Source organism: Episyrphus balteatus, chromosome 3, assembly GCF_945859705.1.
Source record: "Episyrphus balteatus chromosome 3, idEpiBalt1.1, whole genome shotgun sequence".
Taxonomy (NCBI): Eukaryota; Metazoa; Arthropoda; class Insecta; order Diptera; family Syrphidae; genus Episyrphus; species Episyrphus balteatus.
The window spans coordinates 75,733,071-75,760,646 of record NC_079136.1 but is presented as its reverse complement, the minus strand read 5'-3'; the positions used below and the strand labels follow the sequence as shown (position 1 = coordinate 75,760,646).

The 27,576-nt window shown below is 32.1% G+C and overlaps 1 protein-coding gene across 1 annotated transcript in view; it reads right to left on the bottom strand.

The window, feature by feature from the left end:
- Window positions 1–403: 403 nt before the first annotated feature.
- Window positions 404–27,576, bottom strand: part of LOC129913336 (pair-rule protein odd-paired) — a 70,655-nt gene continuing 43,482 nt past the window's right edge. The window contains exons 2-3 of the mRNA XM_055991948.1: window positions 9,367–9,536; window positions 404–1,148 (exon numbers count right to left, since the gene is read on the bottom strand). Of these exons, the coding sequence (XP_055847923.1) occupies window positions 606–1,148; window positions 9,367–9,536 (713 nt within the window). The 3' untranslated portion in view covers window positions 404–605. The remainder of the gene's footprint in view (window positions 1,149–9,366; window positions 9,537–27,576) is intronic.

Sequence of the window (27,576 nt, the reverse complement as noted above, 5' to 3'; positions counted from 1 at the left end):
CGAAATTCCATTTTTAATTTTTACTAGTAAAGAAAATCATACCTACTAATTTGTTTTGGGAAGTTTAAGCTTTGAAATGCTTTTGTTTCATTTTTAAACGATCTATCGAAAAAACACTTAAATCCCAATTATTTTTTTGTTTTTTTAATTTTTTGCGAAAGTGGATGAATTTATTTAATATTATTTTTTAAGCGCAAATCAGTGGGGTGGCTCCCAAAAAAACATTAAACTAACTAACATATGTGCAGAATTTATATTTGTTTATTGAAAAAAATTTATTTTAATTATTATTAATGCAAAAAAAAACATAAATGTAGGTAAACTTTGAGGCAAAATTTTGTTGAAAAGTCTTAAATATGTCAAAATAATTCAAAAGTTGGTACAGGTACATATTTTTTTAGCGAATAGTAAAATCTTGTTCAAATAAATATTCGAGTAAATAAAACTAGTTTTTGAATTTTATAACTAGACATTATTTCAGTATAGTTTGTTTTAAAGACAGTCAAGATGAGTTGAATGCAACAGCTTTATAGTTTTATTTAATAATTTAATAATTTCAAAATATAATTATTTTTGTTTTATTTTTTTATTTACATATTTTTATTTTAATATGCAGTAGCGGCCCCTGAATGCACTAGATGATGGTGGTTGTGATGACCAAACGGACTTAGAGCATAATTGGGTGATTCACCCGGTATTGAAGGGGTCGTTGGATACCACTCAGATGGTGTGTGATGTTGTGATGGGTGATATAAAAGATGGTGACTATGGTTCTCAGTGACTAACATTGGAGCAGGATTTAAAGCTGTACTACCGGGAGAATTGTTAAGCACGGATGTTGAATCACGATACTGATGGTTATGTGATGGAAGCACTCCTAGTGGAGAAGGCAAATATGAAGCTGAGGAAATTATTGGCCCTGGGGACTTTGAGTTGTTGGTGGCGCTGGCATTTTTTCCAATGACTTTTTGTCCCAAAGCATTACACTCTGATTTAATAGATATTGGTGATGAATTTGCGACTGATTCACCCAACCGTATCATTGGTGGAGTTTGTGCACCTCCTGTGAGGATACTTGACGAGCTTGATTCTTCTCCTTCGCTGTCATAACCTTGAGATGATAGTCGCTCTTCCGCGTTTCCATGAACCTGAAAGAAAATATAAAAATTGTAATCAGGTCCATGCTCGCAATAGTAGTCATATTTTTAAGGACAGTAAGAAATTTGAAGTGTCATCACTTTTCAAAAAATAAATCGTATCAAAATTAAATAAATTTGTTTATCTTTGAAAGGACATTGTTAACCCAGTAAGAATAGACGAAAAATAGTTAAAGAAAGGTATAAATTTGTAACAGGCTGATTTTTGGTATACAGTTTGTCCCAAAAGTCAACGTCAAAACGAAAACGGTAGATAAAGTGGGTGGTGACAGTTATCAGAAAAATAATTTTAAAAAATCGTAGCCATACATTTTCTGAGTTATGGGCATTCGAAAAAAAAAATCCAAGAAATGATTACCCTGCGACGGACTTTCATTTGCCATGACTACAAATTTAAAGTTTTCTCAATATTTTCGTTTGCTACGGAAGCTTGAATAACCCTGCTAACAAATGCATTCACTTTTTTGCCTAACTAGGTACTTAAAATGTTTACATGACCCTAATTAAATGAACCGTAGTGTACAAAAAAAGGCAATACGCTATTTTAGCAAGTTTCCTTAAAAGTTGGTGGGTTAAATTATCTTTTCAAAATGGTACAACTACAACATTGTAGAGAATATTCTACAAATAACGGAAACAAAAATGTTTTTAGACATCCGACTTTTTCAAAAGATAAAAGAAGCTTAATGAATACTTGCAAAGTAATAGTTGAAAGGCTACGGTTTAGCAAAGGAACATTTTAATAAAATTTGTACGGGCCTTTCCAAAAACAACTGATATGTGATAAAAATGGGTGTGGCAGTAGGCGGATCCCTTCGAAAATTCAGTGCAAATATGGAAATTGGATTTTGTTTACTTCCGAACCACAGCCGTTTGCCGGGAAAATGCGACCGCACGCTGCGTGCTGTGCTTCGTTGTAATATAAGTCGTGTTTTATTGGTAACTTAGTACTTAGCTCAGTAAAATTTTGCACGGGAAACAACAAATGATTGCTAAGAATAAACAAAAGTTTTTATTTGTTGGTTTGCAGAGACATTTTTTTTTCCAAACTTATATGTATTATTAAGGCCATCAGCTCCAGCAGATTTATTGGAGTTAAGCTTGCATATGACTTCTTTCACTTCAGCCATGTCGGGTGGATGGAAATGTTTGTTTCTATATTGGCATTATAGAGATTGCAGAAGTGGTGCTATGATATTTCCAGTTCTCAGGTTTATAACCTTGACATGTTCTCTATATTTTTTGTAAAACTTCCGAACTGCTTTCTTATCACTATATTAATATTAATGTAATATTTTATTGAGGTTAGCAATAAAACATTTCTCTTTATTTAATTTCCACATTCTCTTTCCGTTCAATATAACTTACTTTATTTTAATTCAATTTTTTTTTATTTACGCTCACTTTATTAACTACTATTGATATGCAACACATAACTTTACCACGAACTGTATTCTTTCACTTTTAAAATTAAAAACTGGAACTGGTCGGTGTCTCCACTATCCTTTTATACCTCAATTTTGAAATTCGAGAATGTCCTCGAACTTTCTCGTCTTTGCTTCTAGAAGTTTCTTTTCTACTTTCAGTGGTTATTATATGACATTTATAAAAAGTAGGTACATAATCTGTTCAGATATTTTTCTTCACAATAGAAATTCAGTAATTCATCGTTACAATACACAGTCAATGTATCGATGATTTCATTAGACAGTTTACCCTTTCCAGCAACAGCAAGTTCTTGCTTCTGTCGTTTTTTTTTTTCAATTTTTAACAATAATTTCCGTTGTAGTTTTCTTTATAGACTCTCTTAGTCGTCAAACTATTCGCTTCTGAACATGACCTATACATTTCTTTGTATCACTTCAATATCACCATAAAGTGCAGCATTTAATATTCCTGACTAAGTTTTGGAGTCGCCATCTCCAATGTAGTTCAACGAACTCCCAACTTTTCAAATGAATGTTTAAACATTTCAATGACCGCATCAACTTTCATTTTCCCTGATAACCTATCGTGATTAAAAGAACAGACCTCTTTCATGGACTGCGGAATGAAGTCCTCCTTTTTTAATCGAGTGAACAGCAAACGATTTAGCAGAGTAAACTCCTGTATACCCATTGGAGTTGCTTTGCGGAACTGATCATGGTCTTCAACTTTTACTATGAGAAAAAGTTTATTAAAGAAGCCATGCAGTTCCCGTCCCTCTCGTTTTCACTATAAATAAACTCCCTCCAGGGCCTCGATGTTTTTATTTCTAGTATTAAAATTTGATTGGCGCGTGTTGTCTTGATAAAATCCATCTTAATTTTGAATAATTTAATTTTAATATACATATCAAGTAGATTGTCACTTTTTTTAACGAAATTGGCATCCAAAATTTGAAAAATATGCACATGTATTTTGGGTGCAGCGCTGCATGCAGCGATAAGTGCAGATGTACCACACATCTGTTTTTTTTCCAAGCTTCACAAAAAAATTAATCATTTTACCGATGTAGTAGCCAATCAATGAAGTCACTCTCTTTTTTTCAGGAATCGTCTCAAGAGAAGTGACGGATTTCGCCGTCACTTCTTTTTTCTCAGTACCTGCAAGATTGCTCCAGCAATTGCGGCAGCTATTCTTAAACGCAACCCAAGAGATCTCATAACCAAAACAAATCTCTGATTTAATTTATAAATATGTTTGATAAAGCAAAATGATTTGACGCTACGAGGAAGAGGATCACACATCACACACGATAACAGTTTTAAAATCAAGTTCCCTGATGCAGTTTCATATTTATATTTAAATGGATCATTACACGATTTAAATTTAATGTTTTTAACTTATAGCCGGCAACACTGTAATAAAATTTATGATTCCATATAGAATTAAAGTTTCACGATTGGGATGGCGGTTGTTAATACAAAAACTGGTTTTCGGTTTTTCCTTCCGCTTAAACCGGGCCGGTTTTCGGTTTTTTTGCTTGATTTGATAGCCAAAAAACAAGATTAATTTAATTTTTCAACCAAAAAAAAAAAACAACTTTTCGAAGAAAATCCCTAAGCAAAGCTTTTTTTAGTTTGATTTCTTTTAAGAGTTCTTAACTCATTCTTAGTAGGAGTTTTGAGGAATTTTTTTAGCTGAATATGAATGAAAATTCATAATAATATGGTTTGTTGAGAGAGAATGAAAGTTTTGAGGGTTTTCAGTTTTTTGTCTCGTCGGGTCTTTTTTTGTTCGCCGTTTTTTCGCAAAAACCGGTTTGAACCGGGAGAACAAAAAAAACGGTTGACCGAAGCAAAAAAAACCGAAACCGGTTCAAACCGACCGGTTTTTCCCATCTCTATTTCACGAGTCACTAGTTTTTCATATTGGCCCTGGAATAAGGGCTTTCCCTCAGCGACGGACACGCGCCGCACCGCGATCAAAAAACATTTGTAAGCCGAACCACAGCCTGCGAAAATTTTACTTATTTCTAACACTTTATTTGTATAAAGAAGTTTCTTTGAACCGTTAACGTACGATTTTAGTTAGGTTCTTTTATTTTCCGTTCAAATGAACTCACTATTTTATTTAAATCACTATATCCATAGTCAACAATATCTAACGCTTAGCTTTACTGCGAACTGTATTCTTTCACTTTCAAAATCAAACTGTGTCTGGTCTGGTCGGTGTCCGCATCCGCACTACCCTTTTAATATTTTACAATTTATTCCTAAATGCGGAGTTCGAGACTATTCATATTCGATCGATATTCAGCAAATTTCCATTTCCAGGAGGTGTATTTTTTGGTATTCAGCACATTTCCAGGGATATTTTGTGAAGTGCGTTAAGACATTTATTTTAAACTAGCTTGTTTTTACAATAGATAGAGGCAGACTGATACACAGATAGAATTGCGGGACGAATTTTTTTCGTATTCTCTATCATCCTGATGTCATTTTTATCTTCAGTTTGACAATTTTTACGAATCCTTTACATGCCAAGAAAAAAAGAGAATAAAATCTAAAATAAAACAACTACACTTATTGGGTATAGGTACTGACTCAATGTAAGCTACGTCTGTTACATAAATCCTTTCTTTTTTTGTTAAATAATTTTATTTTAACAGGATTGAGGGCATTTTAAAATGACCGAAGTCAGCCATAGAAAAAAATGATTATTGAAATATGATGAACCCTATGTACCTTCCTATTATTTTTGTAAGAAAACTGCATTTTTAGCTCAAAATCCTAAATCTGCACATACCACAATATTTCATCCAGCCTCGATTATGTGTTTTATAAATGAAAAGGAATCAATCGTACAATATACTAAACAGGAACGCCTATCCGTATACACACGTGTCAACTACCTTTGAACTTAAATGAATTTCTGTATTTGATTTATCAATTAAAATGAATTTTAAGTAGATATCTGAAAAATGTGTCAAGCGCAATATATGATTCCATCTTCCATGGTTATTATGTGTTTATACACACATAAATAAATATATAATATTTAGGGCTGATTCATTTTTTTGTATAAACATAACTGGCGCGTGTAAGTTGAAGGGAAGGAAAATCATTTGACACATTTTTATCAAATTGCAATAGATAATAAGAATTGTTTTCAATAAATTATTACGAAAATTGGCATTTTCCTTAGTATATAATATATATAACATTTTGTGATTTATATTATGTACGTAAGAGAACAACAACAATATGGACTTTGTTCTTATTCTTAACCTCTTCGAAGTAGAATTTAACTTCGTGGAAGTAGAATCTGAGGCCTAGAAATTGGAAGAAAAATTGAAGGAAGGAATCGGTCGGGTTTAATGCATTTAGTAAAAAGCAAAAAATTCATCGACAACTTTGCACTATAATAAACATAACTAACTTTAAAACAGTAGCCGACGGAAAACACTTTTTACTAGCGCTAGTTGTACAAACGTGATTCAGCCTTGGTTCAGGAATTTAACTCGCCGATTTTGGTGGGTTAGCTGCGGGCCAGCTTCGGTTAATGCATTGATGTGGCTATTAATCCATATGTATATGGACCTTGAGCCAGTGCTAAACCTCAGCTTAACTACCGATTTCAGAAGATAAAAGTTGCTGATCCACGAATTTAATATTTGTAAGACTGATCCTTATTGATGGACACTCAAGAATAGCACTTATTTATAAGAAAAAAAAGTTTCAAAGCTATTCAAACTATAAATGAATATAATTTATTGTAATGTTTCCATAGAAGACCTCAATTAGGTATTTAAGTCGATTACAATTACGAGTAGAAATGAAAGTTCGCCGAACCCAGCCGCGCTGCACAACTTTCGGTGCAGAACCACCGCCACCGAACCACTGCTGGACCACAGCCGAGCCACAACCGCACCTTAATTAAAAACTACTATTTCGCCGAACCACCGCCGCCGAAGCACACATTTTTCTACCAAACGACTGTGGTTCGGCTGTGCTAGTGCTTCGGCGGCAAAAAAAAATTCAGTTTCCATCTTTAACTCCGGTAGGTATTTCAAAATTTCTATTATAGGTTTCAAGTAGTAACTAAGTAGTTTGAGTTTATTTTGTTTAAAGATTCTTTCTCAAATTCGATTTTTCCGATGCGACTCGTGATTTTACCGGGGAAACTCTTGTTTTTATCGGAGCGATCCACTAATTGAAAACCCTTCTCTACCACAGGGACAGGAAGACAACCAGATGAAATCATATATATGTATTTAACCTGAACGAAGAAAGGCCATCAAAGCAAAGAGAGAGGGGTGACGTGAAATAACGCCCAACGAAATAAGGCCCCATTTGAAATGCGTATTTATTTCCATGAAAATAAATCTGAAATAACGCCCGGCGGGACTTATTTGTTTGCATTGCAATATAGAAAGAAAATAAGGCCGCATTTCTGAAGGAAGCGAAATCTTGCTTAGTATTCACTTGCGCGAATTTTTCATTTTAACCTCAAAACCAAATTTTGTTCGTCTCCAGAGAGGATATGCTTTTAGAACAGCTTTGCCTGAATGTATGTTATATTCAAAACTGGTTTGGTTTTAAATTATGTATTGCTATCGATATTTTCATATCAAAGTCTTGAATCAAGTTTTGGTAAACAGATATGAGTTCACAATGAAGAGTCCTATCAATTTATGTAAACAAATTCAAAATTGATTTTTTCAAGATTTTCGAAAAAAATCCAAGGGATACCCTTGCCTACAAACACAAACAGAATTTTCATAAATTTCCCTAAAATCTATTGAGCGCGACATCAAAAGGAAGATTTTTTTAAGCTCTATTCAAAACTAAAATCCAAAAGATTCTTGAAGGCCTGGTTGCTGAATTATTGCAATCGAAATATCGAAATTTTTCTTCCTTTGGGAAACAAATAATTTCGGGTGAAAAAATTACAAATCTGTTTTTTAAGGATTTTCGAGAAAAAATCAAGGTTAACCCCTTGCCTAAAAAATAGGCATTTTCAAAAAAAAGGGCCCTTGCCTAAATTTGTTTCTTACATTGGGAAGTTTAAAAAAACCGCATTGTAAAAAATATCCTCCAAATCGCTCGAGTGTTACATCTTAGTGCTCTATCCATAACTGAAAGCCAAAAATGTCTTGGACATAAACAAAAAATACCAAGACTTTAAAATTTCGTACGTCTTTCCCCCCAAAACCCTTTTGTGGACAGTGCTGTCTGTGAATATATGTGAAAGCCACCACGTTGATAAATGACGTTAACACGCACACATTTATAGATTCACGACATTCACCACACATCGGACACGAACACAACGATATGTTCACGACATTCACCACACCGCGCAGCTTGTAGGCAAACGTCAGTTGACCGCCGAGTTTCCAGTCTTGGTATTTTTTGTTTATGGTCTTGGAGGTCTGAGTGGTGAATTGCTTATTAATATTTTTTTTTCAAGTAAGAGGTACTTACTTTACGCGCGTTTGTTCAGAGTGAAAATTTTCTTTTTGACAAAAATAAATGAATAATGGCTTTAATTTTAGAAGAAGCTTGACCCTTTTTAAGCCCGTTTCAATAAAATTGATATCATTTTTAAATCTTCAGATATTCAATTCTAAGACCATTCGATTTTGTCTGCCGTAATCGATTAAGGGCCATTTGCTGAATCAAAACTTAAATAATTTATGTTGAACATAAACTCTTATTAGCTACTTTTTCCTCTGCGTAAACTGTCACATAAGAATTTATGTAAAACTTAAATGCTTAAGTTTCGATTCAGCAAACGGGTCTAAATCAATTACGTTCGTGAAAAAAGTTTTTGTTAGGGAGACCAAATTATACTTTTCTCAAGGTTTTTCGTTTTCTGAGCTCTGAGCTTAATAAATGTGAACCTACCTTTAGTAAATTTCTGTACGCATTCATTGGAATTTCCCTGAAAAGCTGAATATCCCAAAAATATCCCACTGGAAGGGAAATATACAGCGCCACCTCCTGGAAAGGAAATTTCTAGAAAAGACGAAAAATTTTCCAGTAATTCTGGAACTCGGAAACAGAGGTATAAATAGATAGTGCTGACACCGACCGACCGGACGCAGTTTAATTTTGATAGTGACAGAATGAAGTAGGAAACTTTTCGAGATTTGCTATGAAACGAACATAAATTTTTTTTTGTATATGTACAAAACATGACTCCAACTTTGGTTCAGGAAAAGTTCGACGAATAAGTAATTTTTAATCAAGGCTGCGCGGCCGGCGGCACGGTAGTGGTTCGGCGAACAAAAGAATCACGCTGCCTCACTAAAGTGGAACTCAAGTGGGACACAAGGTCTATAAATAAAAAGTGGGCAATATATCCCTGGGTCTTATGTTCCTGCACCGATTTTTAAAAAAACTTGTAGGTACATCTTTGAAAAAAATCATGTCAATTAGCTAAAATCTTCTGAGTTGCTGGTTTTCTACTAGCTTAACAAATATTTTATGCTTTAAATTTCTATATTCGAAAATGTCCTGATTATTAAAGGATTTAGGTACACGGTACAGGTACATATTATCAAAGTTGTTAAATAACTTGGCTAGGACATACGTTGCCCCTTGGTTACGTAGCACAGGCATTTAAGGAATGTTTACCGCCTCAGGTATATATTGATCAGTAGTCCAAGACATACTAAGATACATAATCTGAATAATTTAAAAATTATGTTTGTTTTATTTCTTACAAAACGATATCCAAGTATAACCTATTACAATTTATAAATAAATATGGTCCTTACCTTCATATGTTTTCGCAGTGAAGATGGATGAGTGTATGACTTATCACAGCCGTTGACGCGACAGTTGTACGGTTTGTCTGACGTGTGCACATGAGAATGTTTCTTACGATCTGAAGAGTTCGCAAATCGCCGATCGCAACCATCGTATTCACATCTAAACGGTTTCTCACCTAGAATTGGAAAAAAAGAAAACAAAAACAAAACAAAAAGATTATAATAACATTTTCTAAATTTAACTGAGCGAGGAAGAAGGAACGGTAAGCAAATAACATAAAGATATTTGTGATACTGGGATAAGATACAAAAAAATGTTTGTGATACTTGGTGTTTCCTGAAAAATTATATGAACACATGCAGATTCATTCTTCTTCTTTGTTGTCGTTGTCTCAGACCAAATACCTACATAATAAAAAAGAACTGTATGATTTACGACTCCAAAAAGCAACTTGTTAAACACATACCTACCTAAATATATGTGTATATTTTTTTTTTTCATTTCTGCACCGTCCTTTACCTTGTGAATCAAACTTTTAGGTATGGACTGATTTTATTATTAAAAAAAAAGAACATTTCTGAACCTAATGTTCAAAATAAAATGAAAAAACGTTTTTGGATCTTGTATCTACAATATTATAGGTATCTATGTACATATATCTCATTTAATTCGTTTTGTGTTATAGATACATATACATTATACACTGGTACTTTAAGCAAATGAAGTGTTCATCGAACATTATTTCAAAATAAATTAGGTAGGTACTGTTTCGCTTGTAACTTTTAAACGATGAAATCTATCAAAAAGTATTTTATACAATAGGTACTTGAAGATACAATTCGCTACAAGAAAAAATTTGGCCCCTTTTTTCCCCGGATGATCGTTCAATATAGAAAATATCGATATTTCAAAAATCAAAAGTTATCGAAAATATCAATTTTTTGCGTAGATATCTAGCTTTCTTATAAGAAAATATATATTTTTTCTTAACATTTTGACACTTGCGTTGTGATTAATATAATAAGTTAATTCTGCTGTGGAGCAGACTAAAAATTAAGCAATTGATTACGTAATTTATTACATTACAAGATGTATACAAATGTGAATTTGTTTTTGCTCTTCTGGTTGCAATCCACTGTTCTTAGAGCCTATTAAATAAAACGATCATCGTTGATATCGACTCTTTATCGTTTAAGAGCGACTGCGTAAAAACGATAATCGTTTAAGTTTTAACGATACTCGTTTTTTTATATGACTGACATTTTGCTATCGTGTCAGTTTGTTCTTGAAAAAATTACATATTTCCCAGTTATTTTCTGCAGATGAAAAATGTTATTAATAAAAAAACACTTTTTTTGCCAGTCCGAATAAAATTGTGTGAAAAAAGGACAGCAAATCAAAACAGCTTACGTATTAAACCAACAACTAGTTATATCTGTATATGTATACTTAGCCACAGATAAATAGTTATCTACAGTTTACTAGGTATTGTCCCGATACTATAATTGTTGTTTTATGGGAAATTTTAACAGAAATATCAAAAGGAACGTTTTGATATTTTCTTTGTTTAATTTATATTTTTTTTAATTTGAAAGCTGATCAATGCAAAAGAAAATGCCCCTGCAAAAAAGCAGCAAACTAATTTGAAAAAAAAGTAGAGTAGATTTAAATCAAATAGAAAATCTTCACTTCTTAGGAATTTTTTTTTTATTAACCCCTTGTAACCCAAGATCGTAAATTTTAAAATTAATAATGTCAATTGACTGGCCTTTACCTATAATAAAAGAAGTGTTTCTTGAAAATTCAATAAATTCATTATTTGCTTAGTTTTTCGATATTTAAGGAGTAAAAAATAAGTTAAAATAATCTATTTTTATATAAATATGCAAAAACTCAAACAAAAAACTATCTAATATTTATTTTTAGGCACTTTCCAAATCCAAAAATAAAACCCCGTTAGTTTATCCAGAAAAACTATTTTTTCTGAATTTCGCAGTTTTTACAAAAATTTGCTTATTTTCAAAAAAAGCCCAACTTTCAACTTTAACTGCCAATTGAAAACTATTGTAGCCATTTATTAGAAATATGGCTTACTATCGAAAGAGCAATATTTAAAGATTATGCTAGAAGCTTTAAAAGGAAAGAAATATAGTTTGTACAGCTTTTGTGCGATGTTTTTCGGTTGGTTACAGAAATGTCACATGGGGCTACAAGGGGTTAACAAAAAAAATTTGAATTTTCGGGATTCTGGCTTTTCGGAATATCGTTTTTCAGGATCTTGACCCAGGACAAATTTTTCGTTTTATACATATAATTTTTGGGATTTCGGGATCGACCCATTCTGGATTTTTGGTTTTTGAGATTTTTGATTTTCTATGTTTGGGACTATGGGCAGATTTTGGATTTCGGGTTTTCTTGATTATCGGGATTTTGGATTTTAGGGATTTCGGTTTTTGGGTTTTTGACCTTAAAACGAGCAAAATGAAAAAAAAAACGGCTTTAACGATTTTGATTACAAAAAATATGTTTACTTTTGCATTTAGGTTCCCGCTGAAATAAAACAAGTATTTTTGGATCATTTTTCTCAGAACCGTTTTCTTGATTTCTGACTTTTTCGTATACGATTTAATCAATTTTAACGAAAAATGTTGCACAAAATGAATTTAGCAACCTTGTACGTTGAGAAATCAAGAAACATTTCCAAAAGAAACATTTTTTTTTCTGATTAAAAAAAAAATTTTTTTTTGAAAATCCAATTTTTAAAGAATTTTTTTGAAACTTTTTTTGTTGATTAATAAGCCAAGACTTTTTTTAGGGAAGTAAGATTACCCTATTATCATGTGCCATGAGCTAAGATTGTTTTTTAAATGACGCTGTTAGCTTGTTTTTGGTCAACATGCACATAATGCAAGTAATGGTTTTTTGAAAATAAATCTTACATATTTGCTTTCTACAAGCCATATATAAATATATTTTATCGGTGCTGTTTTTTTGTTTTGCATTCTCCTTTCTCATAAAATTAAATTAAAAATGTGCTTTAATGTATTTTAACACCAAAAATCTTTAATATTCCGAGCAACTTATTCCATGAGAACAAGTACGTGCGATCCAGTCGTGCATTTAATATTTATTTGTAATAAATATTTTTTTTTTATTTATAATGAAAGGCAAAGTGCATATAAAAAAAAAAGATTTTTTCCAACCCTGACATAAATAGGGGTAGGTACATCAATAATAAAGCAAAAAGTATTTGAAAGGTAACGTAATCTCCTTACAGTTTTTGTGTCTATATTTTGCCGTTTAGGGTAGGTATCTATGGACCGCTATTCATTCCACATTCCATCATATTCATAAGTCGGCGAATGATCATTGTTATTATATAATAGATGTTCTGAATTATGTCACACTGATACTGTTTCAAAATCCCAACTTGCTGTTTTTTATTTTTGTAAAGAGGTTGCCTCTTTGGATAATTTTTTTTTGTAAAATTTGAAGATGATGTAACTAGGTCAGATAAAAGCAGGACAAAATCAATTTGTAGTGATCTTCATTTATCCTTATTGCATTTGTCAATATTTTTCACATTTAAATTTTATAAAAAAAAACTAGAACAGCTTAATGGTCATGGTCAGGTCATATATTGTGCAACACGTTCCAGACTTTTACACATTTGTATAAATAAACTCTGAGAATACACTCTTTGTCTTGTCTTGTATTTATGAAAGTTATAATAAACAATAATAACAAGGAACAATACCCAGATCATTTAGTTGCTTATATTAAAAATGGTCTAAGTTACCCTCTTCAAATTGTCGCTATAAATTTAGAACCTCATTTAAGTGAAACTCTTTCGAAAAAATATAGAAACGCATCGTAACATCAAATGACATAAAATTAATGTGCACATTTTTTTTTATAAATTGTTAAGAACTCAAGTCATAACAATAAATTATAAATTTTTGAGCTGTCAAATTCATAGCCAGGTCTGGACTTGAAAGAAACAGAAACAAAATAATATGAAAAAAGGTTTCTTTTAATTGGGGTTTCATTGTATCTTTTTTGGTTGAGCGACGAGTTTTTTTTTTTTTTTCTTTTGGTATTATTATTATATTGTGTCTTAGCTGGTATGATATCCCTTTATCTACCTGTTACCTACATTTGTTTAATATTATGTGTGATATGTTTAGTGACTTTAACTGTGGGGGAGAGTTATTCACTTTATTGATTCTATCGAAGGATTATCGTTGTGGGACCTTTTTGTTAGCATATTTTTTAGTTATTTGACCTTTTTTATTTATTTGTGTTCTTTGAAAGAATATTTAGTATTTTATTATACTATACTAATCAAAAAAAATGGTTATTGCCTTGTACGTTGCTAAGAAAATCATAACACTATTAAGTATTAATAACTAATCGAAAAAGAAACGTCGGAACGACGACGACGATTCTGCGCCATGTCGCCGCCGCCGGCCGTATCGCGTCGCCTTGTCGATGAGACGATCAATTTAAGACGGATATAGTTGACGTAGTTAATAGTTCTTGTTTGTTTAATAGTTTAAAGACGTTTATTGGTGAATTGATTCATCCAAAACCAACCTCAAAGATTTTTATTTTCATTTGATTAAATGTTGTATAGATAAAAATTAGTTATCTATTCTCACAAACCAATATCTTTGTTGAACGAAATCTCAGCAATCACATGACGACACAATGGTTAATATATCTACATTGGTAGAACATTTGTTGAAGAAAATATAAAAATATTTTATTTATAATTTGTTTTCACATTGCGATTTTAGTTTCATTTTATTAACATTGTTTCGCGCCATGTTATTGACAAATTGTCTTCTCCATAGGGTATCATATGACCCACCAGATTATCTTGGTACACGTGCTGGTCCATTTTGGTGACAATCTTCACTATGGGAGTATGGGACCAACCAACGTCGCCGTTTACGTTAACGCCATCGTGTTCCATCATCTTAAATCTTAAACGTGTACTTTTGATCATAATCTCTGTTTTTTTGGACGCCACACATACTTCTTTCCACTCGATCCGACAGAATTTAGATTCATTATGAAATAAGGCCCTAATGAATTAAGACCCCAACACTTATTTTAGGGGTTAAATTAATTTTATAAACAATTTGGGGCCTTATTTTATATTTCATCATTTTGATGAAAATGCTAAACTAAATTGTCTTTCAAAAAAAAAAAAATTCTAAAATTCCGCTTATCAAGGACCCAGAATTTGTAAAATACCGCTTATTGTGGACTCCCTGATGATCTGCAGCAGGATCGCTAGATTTTTTTTGCAGCTATTCTCTTCGTCCGTGATGTATTAAAGCAACGGTGACCATCCGTCCCGGTTTACCCGGGACGTATAAGTGTCCCGTATTTTGAAATTTGTCCCGTGATTGTCTCGTATTTGCAAATTCCCTGATTTTTTTATTCAAAATTTTAATTATTTTGTAAGGAAAACAAGAAAACAGTGGTTGGAAGATAAAAGCATTAAAAATACTTTTTAGAAGTTATTAAGAGACCCTATTGAGTATGCTTCTTTATTTTTTCCTAATATTCCAAAAGCGTGGAACACGCCTAGTTCGTTTCTTTATGCCTCGGAATATTCCGGATAAACTTTTTGATTGTTTCTTTATCCATTCCGGAATATTTGAAATGCATTCTTTTTCTTCCAAATCAGTCCTGGAATTTATGGAATATTCTTTCACACATGCGCAGTTATGTGTTGTAGGTAGTAGTGAGAAGCTGTCAGTTTTTCAAAAAACGAGCAAAACTAAAATGCGCTTTAAAGCAATTCTTGCACATAAATAAATAAAAATTGTGGGAAAAAATAATTTATTAATACAAAAATATGGTCACCGTAAGTATAGCACGGTCTTTACATTGAAAACAAAAAAATAGCAGAAGTTAGTAACAGAATAAAGCTGAAAAAATCGCAACTATTTGAAACATCCTTGAGGAACAATTTTAAAAGTTCCGTCAACAAAGATGACTCTGTTGGTTTGGAGTGATATTTCACTATCTAAAATCAAGTTCTTAATGAAAAAGAAAAATTGGGGTTTGATTTAATTTTTCCAAAAAAGGTTAAAACAAGTTGGGGCCTTATTTTTGGGGCATTTTTTCATTTCGTTGGGACCTTATTTCACTGGTGCATAATTTCGTTATGAAATAATACCCCAATTTGGGACCTAGTTCATTTTTTTCTTTTGGGTTCTTATTTTCTGGGGTCTACTTTAGAGGAGTCTAAAAAAACACAAAAGAAAATAATCTTTCAACTTTGTTTAATTATACGCTCATGGAAATGAGATTCGATTTCCTACATTCAAGGTGTTATTACCCTTAATACTAAGGACATTGTCTAACTTTAAGAGCATCACCAAAACGCTTGTTTATCTTTTTAAAGAAGTATAATTTTATCTGTTGAAGTTTTTTCAATGAGAAGCAAATAAAATGCACGATCGGTTTAAATTAAGCGGAAATCCACATAGAAATAAAACATTTTTTTTTGCACCAAAATCAATAGAGCCGTTTATGAGAAAAAAAAAACAGTCTTTTCCATTTTGATCGTATGGCAAGTACCGTTAATTTTAGTCCTAAAAATAAAAATTCAATTTTCCTCTCTAAGGAATCGCCGAATAAAACTACGAAGTTGGAAGTAGTGGTTTAGGCTGCAGCTCTAGTAGTTAGAAAAGGACACACACACACACACGCATAGACACACTACACTACAAAACACAGAAAGTCAGACTAACAGAAATATGCGAGAGCCACTGACTGCTAGGGATGACGGTTGTTGGTACAAAAACCGGTTTTCGTTTTTTCCGGTTTTTTTCCTTTCGGTTAAACCGGCCGGTTGTAAACTGCACCAAAAAACGGTTTTTGTTTTTTTCCTTGATTTGACGATTTTTTTTTTAGTTTGATTTTTTTTAAAAGGGTTCTTAACCTACCCTTAAAAGGAGTTTTGAGTAATTTTTGAGCTGAATATGAATAACAATTTATATATACATGTCTTGAAAATACTTCTTAAAACAATAATTGTTTTGCTATTGAACAATTTTAGACTGGCTTAGACTTTTAAACTGTAAAAAATCGAATGAGGAATACACACGATACAACTAGAGTACCGATATTCGTAGAAAAAATTGGCGGTAATTTATCGTGCGTGTATGTGCACCAAATAAAGCACTGTCAGTATCCCTATATCACAGTTTTGAATGCTGCCGATGGAAAACATGAGTTTGTAAGCAATTAATTTTGGATGGCGATCCTACCGTGTATGCGTTCGTGACGATCGCATGAGGTTAATTTGTTTATTTAAAGTGTTTCAAATAGTTTACAAATAATGTTTTTTGTTTTGCCTCCAATTTATTGAAAAATATCAATCGTTGCCATGTTTATGAAAGTTTAACAATTCCACAGTACAATAACAAGCATTTTCAAGAGATGAAGGATTATTGTAAGAGTTCGTAGAAAAATGCAAAGAAATAAATCTCTATTCAAATAAAGACTTTGTCCGGAAGAGAATCTGCCAATCTGAGAAGCTATTTCTACGAAAATTAAAAATAAAACAAATCAAAAGGCACTAGCAGTGCAGCAACAGATGCTTACATTCTTATTTTATAGGAATGAACTTATCTTTATAAAGGAATGTGAGGCCACTAGAGAAGAAATTGCATAGATGAAAAAGTGTCTTGAAATAAAACTTTTCTTTCGTTAGTCTTAAAGTTTGTTTCGGAAGTCCGTCGTTGAATTAGTTGCTCCTTCCATGATTTTGACTTTTCAAGGGTAAGATTAGAGTTATAAGTGCCACTCTAGATGTCTTCTTCCTTTTTCGTCGAACTGTAACTCTTCCACGTATCTGCTTCATACTAATTATCCTCCAGTGGAATTTGCTGGGTTGACTCAGAAATCGGCGGCAAGCCTCCCGCTTTTGTATTTTCCATTTTACAATTGTTTGAACCAGGAGTTTTTAGGCCTACCTTTTGACCAACGAATTTTTCGGGTGATCTGAAGAATGCACACTGAAGAAATAAAGCATGGCAACAAAAAGCCTGTGTGGACATTGGGGATATTCTTGAAGGTGTCAAAATTTTATATGGGTTTGACTGATCTTCAACCACATTTACCATTTAACCAGGTTTCCTTATAACTAGTGCCGTGTAGTATGCATTTCAAAGACCATAGGTCTAACTGGCATATAGTTAAATAAATAAAAAAATCTGCACGAAAGAATTGTTTTGTATAAATTGTGACGGTGAAGGGTGTTCCTTGCAGAAGAGGGATTGAAATAAAATATTTTAAAAATATTATAAATATTCGCCGTTAAAAGTTGACGTTCTCTTTTGTGTTCCTTCTTCCATCGTTCATGTCAATTTGTCAAAATATTTTCAACTTCTTGTAAGATGTAAGGCAGTGTAGGAATCCACATAAACATCAAAAGCACGGTGTAACACTCAAAATATACGCGGGCGGAGACCTATCAGGTTTTGTAGAGCTAGTCGCACTGAATACGAAACGGTATTTGAAAATCCCCTAACACCCCCAAAATCTGGAGTTACGGGCAAAAAACGGTTTTTTGGACCTTCACCCATTGAAAAAATTCTAGCTTCGACAATTTTTTACCCATTTTCGATTTTTTTACAGTTTCTGATAGAAGATAAATATACCTTTTTAACAATGTATAAAACATGTAACTCGGTTAAACCACTTAGAATTTATAAGATGTCAAAGTTCAAAAATTAAATTTTTTTTGTCATTTGCCCAACTTCGGCATCAATTTAAAGTATATGTTTTCAAAACAACATGCTATTTAAAAAATATATTCTAAAACTATATCTATTTCCCAATTGATCGAGGTATTTTTTATGAAAATCACTTCAAAATTCTCTTAGAAAAAAAAAATTTTCGATTTCAACCCAGATACAGAAATTCGAACTTTTAGGTATAGAACAAAAATGTTGTTTCGGCACGTAGTAGGATAAGTTGGGCGCCAGGATTTGATGAAAAGTTTTTGTGGAGGAGCTCAATACAAACATTTTTTTTCTTTGGGAGGGTGGTCTATCTCCCCCCGTTTAGGTGGGAGGGGCATTTTTCTAAAAAAAATTATCAAAATAAAAAAAAATTATTAAAAAACAACGGCAACACTTACAGTAATAAATGATACCATTTCCAAAAGGCAAAATTGTGCATTTGATTCTTATTTTTAAATCAATATAATATTACCAATAGATTTTGAAATAATCGATTTCAAAGTTAAAAATAGGGGAAACATTTTTTTTTAAAACTCATTTTATACTATTTTTGTCCAGACTGTGAATTTTAGTAAATAAATTACTTAGACAGAAAACTGCCTCAATTGATTCCTTATCGAATCGTGAAAACTATATGTTTTTATGTCTTCTAGTTTTTGGGAAAATTGAAAAATTATTTTATCAGATTTTTCTTTTTTCAAAATATTTTTTGTTTTTATTTGTTTTTATTTTTCAATTTTCTCAAAAACTGGAAGACATAGAAACATATAGTTTTCACGGTTCGATAAGGAATCAATTGAGACAGTTTTCTGTCTAAGAAATTTATTTACTAAAATTCACAGTCTGGGCAAAAATAGTATAAAATGAGTTTAAAAAAAATTTTTTCCCCTATTTTTAACTTTGAAATCGATTATTTCAAAATCTATTGGTAATATTATATTGATTTAAAAATAAGAATCAAATGCACAATTTTGCCTTTTGGAAATGGTATCATTTATTACTGTAAGTGTTGCCGTTGTTTTTTAATAATTTTTTTTTATTTTGATAATTTTTTTTAGAAAAATGCCCCTCCCACCTAAACGGGGGGAGATAGACCACCCTCCCAAAGAAAAAAAATGTTTGTATTGAGCTCCTCCACAAAAACTTTTCATCAAATCCTGGCGCCCAACTTATCCTACTACGTGCCGAAACAACATTTTTGTTCTATACCTAAAAGTTCGAATTTCTGTATCTGGGTTGAAATCGAAAAATTTTATTTTCTAAGCCAATTTTGAAGTGATTTTCATAAAAAATATCTCGATCGATTGGGAAATAGATATAGTTTTAGAATATATTTTTTAAATAGCATGTTGTTTTGAAAACATATACTTTAAATTGATGCCGAAGTTGGGCAAATGACAAAAAAAATTTAATTTTTGAACTTTGACATCTTATAAATTCTAAGTGGTTTAACCGAGTTACATGTTTTATACATTGTTAAAAAGGTATATTTATCTTCTATCAGAAACTGTAAAAAAATCGAAAATGGGTAAAAAATTGTCGAAGCTAGAATTTTTTCAATGGGTGAAGGTCCAAAAAACCGTTTTTTGCCCGTAACTCCAGATTTTGGGGGTGTTAGGGGATTTTCAAATACCGTTTCGTATTCAGTGCGACTAGCTCTACAAAACCTGATAGGTCTCCGCCCGCGTATATTTTAAAACCTCATTTTTGTAACACCGTGAAGTAGGCCAGACACATAAGCGCACAATTTTTAACGATAAAGTTAATTGCTTAAGCCATTTAAGGAAGCTACTAAGCTAAAAAGCGGGGTTATTTTTTAACTTAGTAACTTACTAAATGGCTTTAACAATTTACTAAATCGTTTAAAATTTTGCGCTATAGTGTCTGGAATGAATGTACGAACTGAAAACTTTATTTTCCACCATTTTAAATATACGAAAAACACATAAGGAAAGTACAAGAAATTCTTCACGTATGAAACCTTTACGTTCTTCACGTGTGAACAGACACCGGAATGCACGTTTTTTTTAATTCTAAAATTCACAAAAACTAAAGTTGCATGAGATGTCACCTCCTTTTTGGATTTAACTTATTATTTTATGGATTTAACTATTTATTTTATTTTTCCCTTTGAGGCCATTCAAGTTCAATGAGAAAATGACAGGTAAGCCAATGATTCTGGAGCAATTTGAAATTTGCTCACGCGAATGAAATATTGATTCGAGATTTTCTTTATTTCGAATTTTTCGTATTGTAGATATTTTTTTCGTCGTGAGCTATACCTAGTTCGACAAAATTCATATGCCGATTCCTAAAAATAGTTTTGTTTAAAATTATTCCATAAATTATTTACCAATTTTTCATGTTCCTCTATTTATTTATTTTTATTTAGGTAATCATTGACTCTTTAGTAGTATCCCGTGGTGAAGCGTTATAGTAAGTGCGATGGAGAGCCATGCGGGTGCCAGAGGTTTCATCCTATTTCACCTCAATCGTTCGGATTCGGCGGAAAATTTTAGGTCCCCCTCATTCCTGTAAACTAATTACACGCGCAGACGCACGGTTTGGAATTCTTGTTCGCGTCACATTTTTTGGTATTATTTATTAACTCTTAAGAAATGCACTTTTTATCTATTTTTTTTCCAAATTAAAAAATACAGCCGATGGTTGACACTTCCCCTACCCCATCATAAGAAGCGGAAAAAAATTCAATATTTAAATGTGCCGGTCAAACTCATGAACATAAAAAGAACAATTTAGAACAAAGATGTTTTGTCTTGTAATCTTCTGATCTATTCTGTTCTTTTCTGTTCGATACAGATTCATTAAAACACACTTATTATTTTTGTTCCAGTATAAACATATTGGTCGCAGCATAATTACATAGTCTTTTCAGAGATTTTTTTTAGCAGGCGTTTTCGATATTATGGATATGTCAGCATAAAAAATTAAGAAGGTCGAGACTTATAGAATCTCACTTCAACACACCCTTTTGTCACATAAACGCACCAATTATTTTGTTGAAATTTCTTGTTCAATACAACAACAGTTATGAATAAATCAAAACAAATTTAACACTGAGGGGAAATAAAGTAAAAGGACTCGGTTGTTGTCTCCCCTACTCTTATAAATCGGTTATTCGGTTGTGTGTTGCTTAGATGTGCGGAATAATGGCTGCGGCTGGTGTTGAGGATTTAGCTGATGATGCGTCAATCCTACCTCATAAATAATGAGTTTTTCTGCTATACGCACGCAGTCTTCCGAATATTGCAATTTCACTTATCTTTGTTTGTGGAAAACAATAATAACAATAACCCATCCCGGTTCTCAATGAGATTCGTGCGAATGAATGCTTTGTTTGTTTGGAATATAATATATATTTTGGCAGAGTGTACACCCTTTTTTCATAGTTTTATCAGGCCGTTGAAAAGGATATATTTAGGAACTAGGTACAATATTATTACATGTTTTTTTTTTGTTTGTTTTTAAAAATATACCTGCTTTATGTCTTACAATAGACTTAATTTTGAATTTAATAAAAATAAAGGGAAAATATCTTTTTTGTTTTCATATTGGGTTTTAAACTTTATTAACTAGGTTTTTGATTAAAAGCATTCGATTCGGTTTTTTGTTCCTTAGCGAAATGTTGAAAAAGAAAATGGGTCATGGGTCATTTTATAATTGTATTTCAAACCCCCAGGCCCCTGGCCGTATAACTTAAACTGGGGTCTTAAATTATTTTTTTTAGATACAGTTTTTCTTTTCGTAAGAATTGGTTTTAAAGTGATTTTAAATTCTGTATGAATAACGTATTTTATTGAAATATAATAAATAGTCAAGTTTGAATTTTTTGGAGATACGATCTTGTAATTCTCAAGCGACTACGATGACGTGTTTAACACATTAGATGCTAAATTTTTAGAAAATAACTAGAAACAAAGAATGAAGAAATAGAAAGTGAACTGCCACAAATTTAGTTTGAAGATGTCAGTGCCGACGGCCGGGGGCCGGCCAGAAATACATTATATAATAAAAAAGTTAAAAATATGTGGACAATGTTCTGATGATTTGGCTAAGAAGTTCGAAGGAAAGATGTCCCATGCCAGATAGTTTACAAAACCTAATACAATCTTACAACTTAGCAGAATATTGTATTAGAATATTAACGCCCATAATCTCGTAAAGGCAATTGTTTGAGGAATATTCAAAACAAAAATGGGTACAAAAAATTTTACAAACAATCGGAATGCTTTTCTATGCGTAGTATTGCAAGAAAAATAGAAAGAAGCGACCATTCAATTCGAAATTATATCAAGAATAATGCCTTTTACGTCATACGGTAAAAACTATAATAAAGTTAATAAAACTGCAAAAAAAAAGCCAACACCTAACAGCTTAAGAATGAAAAAAATGCTAGGAACTCGCACGTCTTCTAATGACCTGGCACCTCGGATACGCAAATTAGAATGGTTTTAAATTTGCGAAATGTCGCATTTAGTGACGAAAAAAAATTCAACTAAGATGGCCCTGATGGGTACAACTTCTATTTCCATGATATCCGCAAAAAAAACGCGCTTTTTAAACCAGAATCATTCTAGAAAAAGAGGAGTAATTGTGTGGGGAGCAATATCATATTATAGTGCTTTTGATTTGGTCTTTGTCTAAAAAAAAATGACAGGAATCTCTTATAAAGCTCTTATCCAATCGCCTTTTTCGGCAATAAAAGAGCTTTTTGGACCTTTGCACTGGATATTGCAGCAGAAAAATGCACCAATCCACATCGCCCGCTTAGTAAAAGCTTTTCTTGCCACTGAAGATGTGTTTGGGGATAGCTGACTCGTCAAGTTTATGGAAGAGGCATAGCCGTAGCTAGGATTTCATTTCGGGGGGGGGTTAGCTCAGACCAAACAAAATTTTTTTTAGAAATCACAATACTTTGTATCAACTATATGTAACTGCAGTCGATTCTAAATCCCGCTAAATCAAATAGTCATTTGAACTGTGTAGAATCGAAAAATTTGCCAATATCCTTTTTAAGTATTTTTAGGAGAGGAATTCGTAGTTAAAAGTTTAAAAAAGCCCTGCTTACGGTAAACGTAATTTAAAAATGGCCGAATATTCAGCGGCATCTCTAGTTTTGTAGGTACAAAGAGTGATAAGTTGGTTGATATAAATTGCGAGCGTTAGCGAGCAAGAAAATTTTTTTTAAGAAACAAATTTTAACCAATCTAAGGATTTATAAAAAAAATTATTTCGTACAATTTAATATATAAAACATTGAAAAATGTACTTTTTCTTGCACTGAAATTTTGTAGCAGAAAATTGACAGGTACATTCTATCTATTGAGTTCTAAATGAAATTAGCAATACTTAAAAACCAAAATTTTAAATAATCCAAGTTGTTTGACATGAGCTAATTACACTGGTCAACAAGGTTTTTGTTACAGAAACCAGGGTATAGGCTGAGATCGAATCCGAGAAATTCGAGTCAGAAAAATTCTATCACATCACGTTTTGGAGATATTCCCGTTAGAAAATTGAAAATGCCGATTTTTACCAGTTTTCAAAGTTATTTTTTAGCGTTTACTTATTTTTTTTTAAATTAAATTTGTAACAGTTTCTAAAAGAATTGTGTCAAAATTTGAAAGCGATTGGTACAGAACTTTTCGATATTTGCAATTAAAATCAAATAAATATGAGATGCCCCAAGCACTTTGATTTCAAGTTGTGATTTCCCGAGGAAGAAAATAGATATTTAAAAGATTTAAACGGAATTAGAGAGACAAAACTTAATTCTTTTAGAAACTGTTACAAATTCAATTTAAAAATAAATAAGTAAACGCTAAAAAATAACCCTGAAAACTGGTAAAAAGCGGCATTTTCGATTTTCTAACGGGAATATCTCAAAAACTTGATGTGATCGAATTTTTCTGACTTCGGTTTCGAGCTCAGCACACAAAAAAAAAAAAAAAACCTATAGAAGAGTATACCCTGGTTTCTGTAACAAAAAAGAAGTTTAATTTTGTTGACCAGTGTTATACTTCACTTTGAAAATTTTAATAAACTGAAATTGTTTAATATATATAATTTGAAACAAAATAATAACGAAATGTTGTAAATACAGTGCTTTGCAAAAGTATAATCGCACCATATAAAAATGCTATTTATATAAAACCGAGTATTGCAGCGCCACCCTACTATTTTTTTATTAAAGGGGATCAAAAAACAAGAATATTGAGAAGAACAAAATGTCCTGTTACTTTCTCTTATAATTTTTAGAAATAAAAACAAGTTTTTCTTCCATTGCAAAAGTATAATTACATTTTTTTTATTTTGAGTATGGCCAGCAAGGTTTTTGTTACAGAAACCAAGATATACTTTTCTAAAGGTTTTTTATGTGCTGAGCTCGAATCCGAACTCAGAAAAATTCTATCACATCGCGTTTTTGAGATATTTCCGTTAGAAAATCGAAAATCCCGCTTTTTACCAGTTTTCGAGGTTATTTCCTGGCGTTGGTAGGTACTACAGTCTCTGAAAAAATCGATACATTTATTTTCGCTTACATACTGGATTTAAGGTTAACATAAAACAAAAGTGGGTAATAAGCAACTGAAGATATCTCGGACAGTAGAAAAGATGTCTGAAAGATTTAAATAGATTTAAGGGTAATATTTCAAAAACGAGATGTGATCGAATAAGTCCGTCTTTGGATTCGAGTTCGGCCACCAAAACCCTTTGAAAAAGCATAGTTTAGTCTCGGCACCAAAAACCCTGCATAAGTACTTGTGGTATTTAAAGGGGTCTTAAAAGAGCATTTTAAGGTATTAACATAGTGCTTAAGGAAATGGTCAAAGAGATAAAAACTCTTTGTGATGGACCAAACAATTTTTGTTTTCCTTTATACAAACTTCATCGACAGCTTCTGCAACGATGCAAAATAGGTAGTGATTTTAAGGGAGATTTTCATATAGGTAATCAAATCACTAAAATACAAAAACAAATCATTTAGTGCTGCACATATTAGACTTGTATATGTTTATAATATAGGTATCTTTTGATTTTATGAAAAAAATTTCGGGGGGGGTTAAACACCCAACCCCCCCCCCCCCCCCCCCCCTAAATACGGCTATGGGAAGAGGCAAGTAGTATGAAAGTTGCGAGGAGCTGATTGATAGCCTTAATTCAAGCAGTCTTGATAAGAATTCCGTTGGGAAAAAAGAAATCAAAATTACCGTTTGGAGTCTCTTACTAAGTAGGTAAGAGTATGCAAAAAAACAAATAGAAAAACTACAAGTGAAGAAAAAAAATACTGCGTCTAAATATGTGAATCGCACTGTACATAAGTTAAACTTGAATGCAGAAAACTAATGTCCAACTTTGAGAGTAAAAGATAAAAATAAAAAAATAAAATACACGAATGGGTCCCATGAACTTGCTTTTAGGGTTCAAGTTGCTAAAATTTGAAAGCTTTTATTTAGACATTTAGAAAATGTATGTAAATTCGTTTTTCAAAGTAAAGAAACAACATCTGAAATCTAATTAAGATCCAAAAGAAGCACCTACATATGCGATTTGATTTCTTTTATTAATATTTAATTGTAGAAGAAAAAATTTCAAAAAAGTTCAATGGCATGTTTTAAAAAAATTATTTTAGCTATCGTAGTTTTCAAAAAAATATAAAAGTTTCCAAATTTGGAGTTAGATTGAAAAATATTTCAATTTGAATTAAAGTCCAGACAAAATAAAACATAAAAAAGGGCAAATCCAGAAACAATTGGCATTGAGCTGAAAATTGGTACAGAGCATTGAAATGGTGATTAAAGTAAAATATCCAAATTTCCATGTGTGCCTAAAAAGTTATCAAGGTTAAATGTCGAAAATTTAGGTTTTTCACAAATAAAAAAACATGTTGTACTTTGTCTTTGAAAAACTGGTGAGTACGGGTAAAGTAGGCATTTAAAATAAAGTTGTTACACTCTTGAAAATTGGCAAAAAGTTTGCTCTTGGGATAAGAACCAAGGATCAAAAAGTCTATATAAAAATTCGGTGGAATTGTGTTTTTTCGCAGACAAGAGAGAGGAGGTGAAGGTCGAAAATATAGTGACAAAAATTGTTTGTGGAATATAATGATATGACACATGTTTTTAAGCTATTTTTGATGCTGAATGACATAACAATAAAAACAATACGATTGCTCTTAGAGAAGTTATTACCGTCTAAAAACAAGGATGCTTGTTTTTTTACTTCAACAGGTAAAATATACCTAAAGTAGGGACAAAAGAAAGGGTGTTTTTTGATAGGTTCAGGCGCACCCAAATCGGTCCTTTGCTTCTGAGAATCACTAATATATTATATGAAGCCGAAGAAAGCTGGCCAGAACGCACGGTACTAACTTTCCCATCGACCGTGGTAGAATACAATCTTTGATAGATTAAATAATTTTCACCGTTTATCGGCACAGATGTTGCTTTCAATTGGGAAATTGCATTGAAATAAAAGTCATATTTGGCTTTAATTATATTGCTGCGATTTCCTTAACAAATTGAAAACTAATAGGCTGTTCTCACAGGAAACTGAAAACAGAGGCATCGCTTTCTTCCATATTTTCACTTTTGCTTAAACTGTTTTTCACTATCAAAGCCCCATTTGTCAATTTAAACTCTAGAATAAGTTTTTATTTTATCAAACTCTCCCACTGTAGGTAAAGAACAAATTCTTCGAGCAGTTCCATCATCTCTTACCTGAATGTTCCCAGGATAGGATAATCTTTTTGTTGCTAATCCTTTCCCACTAACAAAATTTACATGACTACGCAAGGTTGCATACTTAGCTTTTGTTAATCCTTAATCCATATGAAGAGCCAATGTTTTATTTAATGATTTATCATTGTCTATCTATAATGATCTTCATCATTCAATATTTCAATATTGGGATACCTTATTAATAACTTCTTTGCTGTAGCATTCACGAATTTCTCTGGAGCGTCTGAATTTTCGTTGAAGTTGAAGCCCACCAAAGGTTACTTCAGGATCTTTTTTCTCCTTGTTTTCAACTTTAAATTTCCAGATGAACCATATTTTTTAAAATTGCGTATGTTTTATTTTTCAAACACTGAATACGTTCTCTTAGAAGCATTCCAATACTTATAAGAGACTAGCTAACCCCACCCGCTTCGCTGAGTGCATTTGAATCATTTATTTTCAAAACATGATAAGTCCACTTTTTTTCAAAATTCGTTTTTTTGACTAAATTGTTACTCTAGGGATAACCACGTCTATCTTCAAAATAATGTAGTATCTACTCCATCTATATCCGATTTTACAGCTAAGCGAAATATTTGTTTAGTATCAAAAACAGGATAAGTCCCGCACTTATCATCTTTTGAAAATAAACAACAGCTTTTTTATATGTAAATGCTATATTAACTGGCTGAAAATCTTAAGT